At 33.0% G+C, this 13,090-nt stretch overlaps 1 protein-coding gene across 1 annotated transcript; it reads left to right on the plus strand.

The window, feature by feature from the left end:
- Positions 1-10,903: 10,903 nt before the first annotated feature.
- LOC124975459 (olfactory receptor 5D13-like) lies at positions 10,904-12,152 on the plus strand. Its single transcript, XM_047538166.1, has 2 exons — positions 10,904-10,925; positions 11,191-12,152. The coding sequence occupies exons 1-2, from the start codon at positions 10,904-10,906 to the stop codon at positions 12,150-12,152; spliced, it is 984 nt and encodes a 327-aa protein (XP_047394122.1).
- The last annotated feature ends 938 nt before the right edge of the window (positions 12,153-13,090 follow it).

Here is a 13,090-nt window from a genome sequence, read left to right on the forward strand (position 1 = left end):
TCTCTGGGACATTCTGAAAGCAGTACTAAGAGGAAAATTCAGTGCATTGAGCTTGTACATTAAAAAAATGAAAAGTCAACAACTAAATGACCTAACATTACATCTCAATGCCCTAGAAAAAGAAGAACAGATCAACACCAAACATAATAGAAGACAGAAAATAATTAAAATCAGAGCTGAAGTCAATGAAATTGAAACAAGAGAAAAAACTCAAAAAAATTGACAAAAAGTTGGTTCTTTGATAAAGTAAACAAAATTGATAAATCCTAAGCCAGGTTAATGAAGAGAAGGAGAAAGAAAACTCAAATTACTAAAATTCTTCATGCTGAAAAAGGAAATGTCACAATGGACACTATTGAAATACAAAACATAATTAGAATCTATTTTGAAAATCTATACTCCAACAAAAGAGAAAATCTCAAAGACATCAACAGGTTTCCAGAGTCCTATGATCCACCCAAACTGAACCTAGAGGACATACACAATTTAAACAGATCAATTGCAAGCAACACAATAGAAAAAGCCAAGAAAAACCCAGGACCAGATGGATTCTCAGACAAGTTCTACAAGAACGTCAAAGAACTAGTACCAATACTCAAAGTATTCCAGGAAATAGAAAAGGAACATAAAATTCCAAACTCATTGTATGAAGCTAGTATCACCCTGATACCAAAACCATACAAAGAGTTCCATGAGTTTTCACAACCAGAGCACAACTGTGTAACCAGCATACAAGTCAAGAGGCAGGACATCAAAATATAGAAACATGCTTGTGATCTATTCATTGCCAGCCTTCCTCATTGAAATAAAATTACTATCTCAAATTATAACATGCTATATTTGCTATATTTGTCTGCTTTGAATTTCACATAAAACTAATTATAGAGAAATAGAGAATACTTTTTTTTTTTTTTTTTTTTGCAGTTGGGTTCTTTTGTTCAGTATTATATGTATGGCCTTTATCTGTTTTCTGCAATTTTCACTCATTTTTACTGTTAGAATTCACTGCCTAAATAAACCATATTGTTTGCATAAAGATTTTGATAGTTCTCGTAGGTGTTATTTATTTTATAATTCTCATGCTCAGTTAGATTTTAGGTGCCATTATAAAAATTTTGGGTCAAATATTTTGTTGAACAAACAAATATTTCTCTGGGGTAAAAATCCTGAGTAAATTTTTTCAGTCATAAGATATGTATGTTTTTACCTTCTGGAGAGAAGGTAAAAAATATATACAAAACAACTTTACTAAAGGAGATCTCATTCAGCTCTAATCATATGGCACAACTAGGAAAGAAATTATTAAAGGTAAAAATGAGTATTTAAAAATGAGGAAGAAGTCTACCTGCAAGGAGGAGACTTCAACTCAATCTTTCATGTACCTATTAAAAGACCTTTCAAATAGATAAAGAAAAAACAGCCAGAACTAACTATAAAAGGAAATACACAAGTTCTTTACTGTCACATGATACTTTAGTATATTTCTTCCATTGATGGATAAAACAAGTAATACAATTCAGTTTTATAGAAGTTTTAAATGATATGATTAACACATTTATTCTAATTAACATATAGAATGTGGCACTCAACAAAAGCAGTACATACATATTTAGTAGTTTCCATAAAAAATTTAGCAACATTGATCCTTTGCTTGATCATATGTAAAGTCATAGTAGATTTCAAAGGCTTCAAACAATTGAGAATATTCTCTGCTAGCAGTGAACTGAATTTACAAGTCACTAACTTATTCTTTAACTTTACTGAATCTTTTGTTCATGAATTTTTCATATATATATATATAAAACCCTGTTGGATTTAACATTGCTGTTCAATATATTAATATAATCCACATATTGTTTCACCTCTATAATACTTTTCATATAGATGATATTATACAGCATATGCACGTGTATGTATATATAACACATGTATATGCCATGTAAGTAGGTGCCTAGCTTCTCAACATTTAGTTTGGTTCACTTGCTCCTTGATTTTAGATTTGTATTTGCATAAGGATTTTTATCTTCATGCTGATACTTATGCATATTTTCATCCTCTTTTTATTTGCATACTGTCACTTAAATAAATTAAAATACACTGTCAATGAAGTTTAGTTTCCCACCCCCAGGAGGTACCCGTCTCAAGTGATTCCACTAACTGCTCACATACCACTGTCATTAAACACATTGCATCGCATTACAATTGCCACATGCCATTACTCCTTTATCATTAACAGGTGAGATTGTAAGGGAAGGAATTAGGCTTAATTCACTATTTCACTCAAAAATTTCAATGTGCAGCACATTGCAATTATGCAAAATGCACTTACTGAATGAATATAATTGATTCCTTCAGTCAACCTTGGAGGTATCTAAATATATAAAATGGAAATATTATAGATTTAAAAGAACTCTTCAGGGGTATTTGTAGTTATTATTTCATAAGCAATTTTGAATTTTTTTTTTTTTGGTTGGTGATGCTGTAAATGACCAGGAGCCAACAAGTGAATCTAGTAAAAATTTATAGTGAAAAATCAAGAATTAAAATTGACAAATAAGCATCAATGTCATCATGTCATTTTACCATCTTTTGACATTTGGCCTCCTATCTGTAAAACAAAAGGGAATGGAATGAATAGCCTTCAAAGTATTTTCAAATGACAAATGGAATTGTTTTCTATGTGTTTCTGTTTACAATTTAAACACATTGAAGTCTAAAGGAATTATAAAGCTGCAATCATTTACTGCTACCCTGTCCTTTTGTTGCAGCCATTTCTCCCCCTCCCATTTTACAATCCAGATCAGCAGCCTTGGAACATCCTAGCCAACCACTGGTCCACTTGTCAGCTCGCGAACTTCCTTGTTGACAACTGGTCTGATTTTCCTTAACCAGTGAAATTCCACTACTTAAGAGAAGCTCCCCTTCCATTCTCTCTCCCTCTCTCTCTCTCTCTCTCTCTCTCTCTCTCTCTCTCTCTCTCTCTCTCTCTCTCCCCCAGCTGTGAGAGTGGACACTGCGGTCATCCACCAAATAAAATCTCTGGTGTGAGTTCCTGTGTCCAGAGTGGTTTTCTGGGCGCAGTCATTGGCCCGCCACAAAGATGGGGGCACCCCAGAGTGCTTGCTCTCCTGGATTCAAGGTTCTGAGCTGCCTTGGGACCCAAACTGAGCTGCATTTTTCTGACAGCAATTATTTGACTTTGACAATAAAAATTAAATAGGTACATTCAGGGGTTGGTGGCAGGTTTTTAACCATCAGAGGAAGCCCTGTTTCTAGTGTGCACCAATTTCTATCATAGGAACACCAGGGCCACAAGAATGTGGAGCTGAAAAGAAATGGTACAATTGATGGAGCAAATGCCCCAGTCCACCACTGGAGCTGTTTAACCTGCTTTTCTTTTTACAGAGTTAAAGTTTAAGTAAAAGCAGTACAAAATTCAAAATATAACTTACCACAAATGTATGTTGGTTACTCTTTTCACCTATTCATATTCAATTTTAAAGCCAAAGTCCATGTACGATTTAAAATTCAGTTTGGTTTTCTACTTACTACTATGTTGAAAATGATAAAATTATGTATATATGTATATATACAAATGCTGAAATTCAAGGAACAGATTTATTTTTGTGGACCAGGAATATAAAGGCAAAACAAAACAAAACAAAACAAAATATCTTCCAAACAAAAGAATAACAACAACAAAATCAACTTTTTCTGAGAGTGTCTGTGTTTCTGTTACTAAAGTAGACCTTGCTATGCCCGGTTCTTAAATTTGCCTATGTCCTTAAAATATTGGAAAAGGGTTATAATGTTTCAGCTGAATATTTCAAACTTTTCAAATTGGTATTTTGGAAAAAATAAAAAAAGTTGATTCTTTATTCAAATGATGGTGTGGCTGTGCCACCTAGTGGATATTCTGTTTTACCACTTGAAAGTTAAAAAAAAAAAAACAAACCTCAGCTACTCTTGTAGGTGTATTTTGTACTAGCACTGGAGTATATGAAAACAAATTTTACCAACTGCCCTAGTGTTTTGCTGAGTTTTAGGTAGCAAATAGGAGTCAACTTGATAGTATTTGTGGATATTAAAACCAATTTTTGATTTTCATTAGGTCAAAATAAAATAAACTTGAAAGAAAAAAGTTCCTATTTTTTTTTTTTTCACGTGAAACAAGAAAGAATAGTAACTGGGACTTGGGACATCTACATTTGATTTGTTAATTTCTAATATAATTAGTTATGTTTCCCTGAAAAACTATTCAAATGTTCACATTTTGTTTTTCTCATTTGCAATACTTAAAAAAAAAAATTATTATGTTCAGGCATTATGTCTAATTACATAGCCTGAAAGTAAAGAGCAGATTTGCAAAATGTGAACTATAAAATGTAAACAGTATAAGATTTCTGTATCTATGTAAGTATGTATATGTAGTTTTAGTGTATATAAATCTCCATATGTTTCTGGCTTTCTTTATTTCTGTATATCTGTAGCTATCATCTACCTATCTATCCATCCATCAATTATCTATCTGTATTTAAATTATTGCTTTTCTTTACACTTTCTCTTTCAAATGTGGAGCAACGGAGGACTGCCTTAGAATTGCTCTTAGGTACCAGTATTACACTATTACAGATTTCAGTTCTTTATTGACATTGGGTAAGAGGGAGCCTTTAATGACTGGATCACTCACACATTGACACTACAAAATTCCCAATTAAATCCAGGAGTACTACACTCATTACATATTTTTAAAATTGAAGTAAAATTTGTGCACAAATTTTGTACAGATTTTTAAGACTTCACTTCCTTTGGTAGTGATATTCATAGGACGTTTTATATGCTTTACCCTCATATCAGGTACATCTGAGCTGCAGTTGTTTCATTTCCTTCTCAGAAATTGATGTTTTAAAACTTAAAATATACTGTGAAATTTAAAATCCTAATGGGATATCAATACTAACCTGCCAATTGATTAGCGATATCTTGTTAGGATTTTAGTTTGAATTTCTATGATGAGCAATAATTCTGAGCATGTTTTCAGTCATCACTGGTCACTCATGTAATCTTAGCTTTGTAAAAATCTCCCATTTTAAGTATTTATCACATTATTAAACTGTCAGTATTAACTTTTGTTTTTCTTTAAAATTCCAAGAAATAAAAATTGACCACTTTAAACACTTTTGAATGAATGAATCAGGAGCAATAAATGCACTCATATTGCTGCACAATCATAACCACCCTCTCTAGAACTTTTCCAACATCAAAAACTGTGAATCTCTACCCATTAAAAATAACAGTTATGCTCCATTTATGTATGATATATCAAAATGCATAAATGTATTCTACTGTCATGTACAAGAAATTAGAACAAATTTTAAAAATTTAAAAAATCTTCACCTCCCTCCCACCATTCACCAGTAAAAGTATTCTAGTTTTTCTTTATATTATTTTGACTTTTCTTTTTGCATTTTTATTAGTTTGTTTTAATTATGCATTATATTAGGGTTAATTTTGATGCTATTTACACATACATGGAACATGACTTGCTGTAATACAGTCCCCAGGACCTCTTCTTTTCCTGTCCTCCTTCTCTGCACCTGTTTTCTTTCCTCTACTCTTTTTATCTTTCTTCTATTATTTTATAGTGCTTTTAAATTAATATCTTGTTTTGATTTGCATTTCCCTAATTGCTAGAGATGTTGAACATTTTTTCATGTACTTGTTGGTCATTTGTATTTCTTCTTTTGAGAAGTGTCTGTTTAATTCTTTGGCCCACTTATTAATTGGGTTTTTCTATTTGTTGTTAATTTTTTGAGTTCTTCATATATTCTGGAAATTAATGGGATTTCTGAGAAGTAGGTAGCACAGACCTCCCATTCTTTAAGCTCTCTTTGAGCATGTCATTGTTTCCTCTGCTGTGCAGAACCTTTCAATCTGATATTGTCCCAATCATTGATTCTTGGTTTTATTTCTTACACTGAATGGGTCTTCTTAATGAAATTGATGACGATGAAAACATGTTGGAGTGTTGAGCATAATTTTCTTCTAGCAGTTGCAGTTTCTGGTCTAATTTCTTGGTCTTTGATCCACTTTGAGCTGACTTTTGTGCATGGCGAGATAGAAATCTAGTTTCATTCTTCTACATATAGATATGTATATGTATATGTATACAGTTTCCCCCATCATTTGTTTAAGTCTTTCTTTTCTCCAACATATGTTTCTGGCAGTTTTGTCAATTATCAGATGACTGTGTCTGAGCAGGTTTGTCTCTGTGTCTTCTATTTGATTCCATGGGTCTTCATGTCTGCTGTGGTGCCAACACCATGATGTACTACATCTCTATAGAATAATTTGAGGTCTAGTGTTGTGATGTTTCCAGTATAATTCTTCTTGATGGGGATTGTTTTGACTATTCTAAGTCTCTTATTCTTCCAAATAAATTTTAGATTTTTTTTTTCAGTTCTCTGAAGAGTTTCATTGGTATTTTGATGGGAATTGCATTGAATCTATGTATTACTTTTTGAAGTATGACCATTTTTTATCTCTTTTATTTGTTCATTTTAGATATACATGACAGGAGAGTGTATCTTGACATATTACACATACATGGAGTACACCTAATTCAAGTTAGGATCCCACTCTTGTGGTTGAACATGATGTGAAGTTACACTGGTGGTATATTCAAATATGAACAAAGGAAAGTTAGGTTCAAAGTATGACTATTTTGACAGTACTAGTTATGTCTATACAAGAACATGGCACCTCCATCTTCTAAGGTCTACTTCAATTTCTATTTTCATATTTTACTTCTTCTATCTGTATTGTATTTTCTCACTTTCTTTTTTCTGATTTTTGTCAATATGAATTTCACTCTCAAAAGTATCATATATGTGGATTCATACAATATTTACCTTTTGTGTCTTATTTCAAATTAGCCTGATATTTTCATGACTCATCTATATTGACTTCTATTGATGGACATTTGGGTTTTTTTCACCTTTGGCTATTGCAAATATTGCTGCTAAGAAAATCAGTTACTAAATCTGTAACAGAATCAGATTTTAATTAATTTGGCATTTATTGGAAGCAGAATAACTACATCATATGGTATTTCCTATTTAGTTATTTGATGATCCATCACACATATTTCCATAGAGGCTTCAATATTTTATATTCACATGAATAATTCAAGGGACTGATTTCTTCAAATCCTTCCCAACATTTGTTATTTTCCATTTTTCTTTCCTTCCTCCATTTTTCTTTTTTTTTTTTCCTATTGTTGTGATGTCATATCCAAGAAATCATTAATACATACTAAGTCATGAAGTTTTTCTTCTAAGATTTTTTCTACATTTTCAGTTTTAGGTCTTTTTAAGTCCTTGATACATTTTAAGTATTTTTTTAACATGATGCAAGTCTCAAATTTATTTGCATAAAGATATCTGGCTTTCTAAATATCATTCATTTAAAAGATTATTTTGTTAACATTAAATGATCTTTGGCCATTTTCTTATATATATATATATATATATATATATATATATGTATGTTTATATCTCAGATTTATATTCTATTCCATTAGTCTATGGATCATGCATCTGTTTTTATTCCAGTACCTCATCATTTAGATTACTATAGCTTTTTAGTAAGTTTGAAATGAGAAGTGTTAGAAATTCAAATTTGTTCTTTTTTGAGGTTGTTCGGTACATATCAGAGAAAACATTCAACCTTTAGTTTTTTGAGATTGGCCTATTTCACTCATCTCCAGATCCATCCATTTACCAGTGAATGTCATAAAGTTATTCTTCTTTATGGTTGAGTAATATTCCATTGTTTATATATATGATGACTTATTTATCTATTCATCTTTGTGTACAAGCTTTGTGTCCAGATATACAGGGGTACATATATACCCACATTGGAGTCCAGAAAAAAAAATTCAGAATAGTTATCGCTATATTGTTGTTTAACATGATTTTTCTTTTGCAAATTTAAAACACAATAGGTAAAGAAATCAAAATGTGTTATGCCCAATAACCAGATTTTTCATAAGATCATGGAAATTAAATTGATTATGAAAGTATTCCTCCATCTTTGGAAGAAATTACATTCAAACAAAATATCACATGGGGCTTTGTTTCCTCTAATTGCTCCAGGTATGGCTTCTGAGGCAGCACTTCAGTTTTATTCTCCTGGATCAAAATCCCCAAGGTCTTGGTGGAATATATGTGTGCCACACTGAAGCTAGGTATAAAATTTCCATCTTCTCTTTCATTCTGTCATCACTGAGTTTATTTTGAAAAGATTGAGCAGAAAAAGGCTTTTTTCTGAAGAAGGCTATTAATCTTTATAAACAAGTTTTAATAAATGATTCAGTCAAATTCTTCTGCATTGAGGTGGGTTGATTAAATTCTTCCTTGATTTTACTTTAGAAGGAAAAGAATGTGTTCCTATAATCTTTAAGGGGTCAAACACAGGTACAAATCTAGCTGCCGTGATAACCATACAGTTCTGCTGGCTAGAAATATTTATTTCCTGTTCTTTCACTGTATGCACTCTAAAAGGCTGACCTACATTACCAGGAAATATTTTGTTTTTCTTTATCACAAACAACTTCTTTAATGCTCAAACCTTTATTTTTAAGAAGTGATAAGAATTCTGTGGTACATTGAATCATTTGCAATTACATACATTATTCTTTGGTTGACTCTCGGAAGAAACATTTCAGAGGATGAGACTTATATTTTTTAAATTCTATAGTTTAAAATTCTTAATAGAGTAATGGATACAAGGCAAATAAATAAAGAATAATCAAGGGTGCATGTCACTAGAAATGAAGGAAAGAATTTGCTATCTGCACCTTGAGCCTTCAGTTTGTTGAATATTGTCACACTTTCTGAGACTGAATGGGAGGCTGTGAACCTTAACCTGAAGCCTCATTTCAGAAGTATTGGTGAGTCAAAATCTAGAAGGGTGGAAAAGATGTGAGGGTAGGAGTTAGCCGAATATATAAATATCAGCATATATTTGTCTTTGATGGCAATGATTTTGCTTTCAGCCTTGGACTGCTCAGAATATGTAAAAAAAGATAGAAAGAATAGATATTGTGAAACATTTGAAAAAGTATGCAGAGTTATGGAATTTTGACTCAATGAGCTTTGTGTTATATTAAAATAGATTCAGGACAAAAATTAATGTAGTAGGAAGGCCAATTATGGATATTGGATAGAAGGAAATCAAAAGGAGCAGTTGAAGAAGGAAATCTGCAGGGATGTTATTCAGGAAACACAAGTGTGTGTGTATTGTCTTGGATAATAAGATAATAATAAATCAGATATCTACAAAATATTTCATTTCAGCTAATAAAGCATGAAACTCAAAGTATTCTATGTGGAATGATCTTTCCCTTGTGCCTACTTCTATTTTAGGTTTCAAAAAGTAGTTATAATGTGGATTAGAATAATTCATTTTAAATTATAGAAAATCATAGTTGTAGTGATTTGAGGGAACACAGGACATATAAAATAATACAATGACCCTTTTTCCATAACTGTTTTTGGTTTATACTAATTTAGCATACTTAGATCCCATGGGATTTTGCTGTAATTACTTGTTTTGTAGGACTCAAGATGTGCCTTAGAGGCTTGTGTGTTTACAGTGCACTTGTAATTCAATAGGCAATTTTAAAGTCCTTAGTAGTGTTATAAGATTTTACCTAAATGCACATACAGTATGTTTGTAGAGTGCATAATTGATTCACTTCATATCCACACATCCACTTACTCAACAAATGTTACAGGGTACCTGCTATGACCTAGAGTTCCATCCTTGCTATTGTGGATTTTTATTTTATTGTGGAACAGACAGTGACAAAATGGTGCATGATTCACTTCATATCCACACATCCACTTACACAACAAATGTTATGGGGTACCTGCTATGTCCTAGAGTTCCATCCTTGCTATTGTGGATTTTTATTTTATTGTGGAACAGACAGTGACAAAATGGTACATAGTAAGAATGTAAGTGAAGTATGTTATGTTATAGATACTGCATGAACTTTTAGGGTTTACAATTATTCATAAGGACAGAAAATAGTGTGACCATGGCTATGGCAAATTATGCAAATGAGGAAATTGTGTTGATTCTCCAGAGATTAAGAGAATAAACTAGAGGCAACCAGTAGAATAGAACATTGAAAGGACTATGTGGCTACCAAATCTAATGAATTCCAGAAAAAAAAAATTCTGAACCAAACAAAATCCACTATAATTCCTCAGGAAGCAACATCTCATCTTTGGAGGTTTTGATGTAGACTGAACTGACTACCTAAGAATGATGTGGTAGGAGAGTTTCAACATGCCCAGTGTGGTGGTGCACTCCAGTAATCCCAGTGGCTCGGGAGACTGAGGCAGGAGGATCTTGAGTTCAAAGCAAGACACAGCAGAAGGGAGGAGCTAAGCAACTCAGTGAGATGCTATCTCTAAATGAAATACAAAATAGGGCTGGGGATGTGGCTCAGTGGTTGAATGCCCGTGAGTTCAATTCCTGATATCCCTTTACCCCCTAAAAAAGAAAAATGTTTCAACATAAAAAAAATCAGTCAGGACTTATTGTACTTAAGTTTGTTTCACCTTGAAATTGCACTAAATACATGGATTATACTAAGAGGAGGTAAGAGCATTTATAATTTTCTATAACTATGAATTATTATTTTATAGGAAAAGTGAAGAAAAGGGATGTCTGAGCATGGGAATGACACTGGGAAAAGAAGTTCAGAAATAACTATGAAACAACAGGAAAAAATAGCTTGATTAATTTGATGAGTCATTTATTCTCTTTTTAGAGTTTAAATTCTCAGAGATGAATAAGCGAGGCAGGGAAGAGATTGATGAAACTCATGATGAGTATTTCCTTGGAAATAAGTAAGTTCACTAATTTGCATTTCATGCAAAAGCTCATTTGGCTCTTCCCATCAGGTCAATGTTCTGTGGCGATGCTGAGTTTGCTAGTTGGAGATATGTCAGGGCCAACTGCAGTTCTATTCTCCCCTCTCAACTTGCTTTCTTATTATTCCATTGTATGAGTTTCATACTCCATTATAATTGTGGCATTAATGAAGGCTTGCTTGTAAACAAATGTAACTGTCAGATATATTACCCATGACACTCATTGTGGACAACCACTAAGACTCTGAGTGTTTCCTCATTTCATTCCACCTTACCCAAATTTGTCTACTTTCTTCTCTGAATCAACTTTCCCATTGTATCCACAGAACCCAAGAAAACCAGACTGCTGGAGTGACATTCATCCTCCTGGGCTTTTCAGAATACCCAGAGCTCCAGGTGCCCCTGTTCATGCTCTTCCTGACCATCTACACAGTCACTGTGCTGGGCAACACAGGCATGATCCTGGTTATCAGGGTCAACCCCAAACTCCACACCCCCATGTACTTTTTCCTCAGTCACTTGTCCTTCATTGATTTCTGCTACTCTCCCAAACTCTTAGAAAACTTGGTGGTGGAAGACAGAACCATCTCCTTCCCAGGCTGCATCCTGCAGTTCTTCTTTGCATGCATATTTGTGGTGACAGAGACATTCATGTTGGCAGTGATGGTCTATGACCGATTTGTGGCCCTGTGCAATCCTCTCCTCTACACAGTTGCAATGTCCCAGAAGCTGTGCTACTTGTTAGTTGGAGCATCATACTCTTGGGGGCTAGTCTGTTCCTTGACACTTACTTACTTTTTACTGAAATTATCTTTCCAAGGAAATAATACCATAAATAACTTTGTTTGTGAGCATGCTGCCATTGTTGCTGTATCCTATTCAGATCCCTATATTAACCAGAATATCATATTAGTGTCTGCTACCTTGAATGAAATAAGCAGCCTGGTGATCATTCTTGCTTCCTATGTTTTCATTTTTATCACAGTCATGAAGATGCCTTCAGGTGGGGGTCATCACAAAGCCTTCTCCACATGTGCCTCCCATCTGACTGCCATTACCATCTTCCATGGGACCATCCTTTTTCTCTATTGTGTTCCAGTCACCAAAAGTTCCTGGCTCATGGTTAAGGTGGCCTCTCTCTTCTATACAGTGGTCATCCCCATGTTGAACCCCCTGATCTACAGCCTCGGAACAAAGATGTGAAGGAGACAGTCAGGAAATTAATCAACAACAAATTACATCACATATTGTAATGTCTGTTTAAGAATATCTTGCAGAATGGTTCAAGATATCTTGGAATGATTATCAACTTGAAAGTTCTGTTTTCAAAAACCAAGCAGTACATGTTTAATATAATCACCAGTTGATTGATAAGTCAATGTCTGTTTAAATGAAAGTTTGGAAAATAAGCTGTAAAATAATAAAAAGTACAGTAATCAAGTCTATCTATTGAAATTAAAATCTCTAATCTAGTTTGTCATGGAAAAATGCTGTTAATACTTTACCATTTGGTTTCTGAAATAAATATTCCATTCTTTTTTAGTTATTTTTGAGAAATGAACTTAGAGTTTTTGCAACTTTACACCTTACCATAGAGAAATATCAAGTGCAATAGAGTAAACTAAGAATTCTTCAACACTTAGGCACAAAATTTAAAAGGAATGTTTATTCAATCTCACATAGAGAACATTGGTACATTATAAAAGCATAATGCATATCTATGTCCCCAAAAGTGCATATTTTTTATTTTGTATGTTTTATGGTGTGTGTTAGCATAAATGTTATTTGGTAATTGTATATAAGACATCAAAAATTAAAATAACTATACCTTTCATAAATAGGTATTTCTAAATCTGAATTTATCATGCATGCCAGTATTTATTTGTGTATATGTTATATACTATGCATAACAAAATAAAAATTTCAGTGATATAACACAATTTTGGTTGATTGATTAGGTAGTCTTGCCTACATCTGTAGAACTTCTCTTGATTAACTTGATATGTTTTGGTCTGATGGGAAAACTTATATCTCCTGCACATGTGCATAGTGACTGGGTCATTCTGCTGAGTGTCTGTGATTCTCTTTGAACCATTGAAGTAGTAAGAATATTTTCTTCCAGTGTCAATCACAAATAGGTA

This window comes from Sciurus carolinensis, unplaced genomic scaffold (genome assembly GCF_902686445.1).
Source record: "Sciurus carolinensis unplaced genomic scaffold, mSciCar1.2, whole genome shotgun sequence".
Lineage (NCBI taxonomy): Eukaryota > Metazoa > Chordata > Mammalia > Rodentia > Sciuridae > Sciurus > Sciurus carolinensis.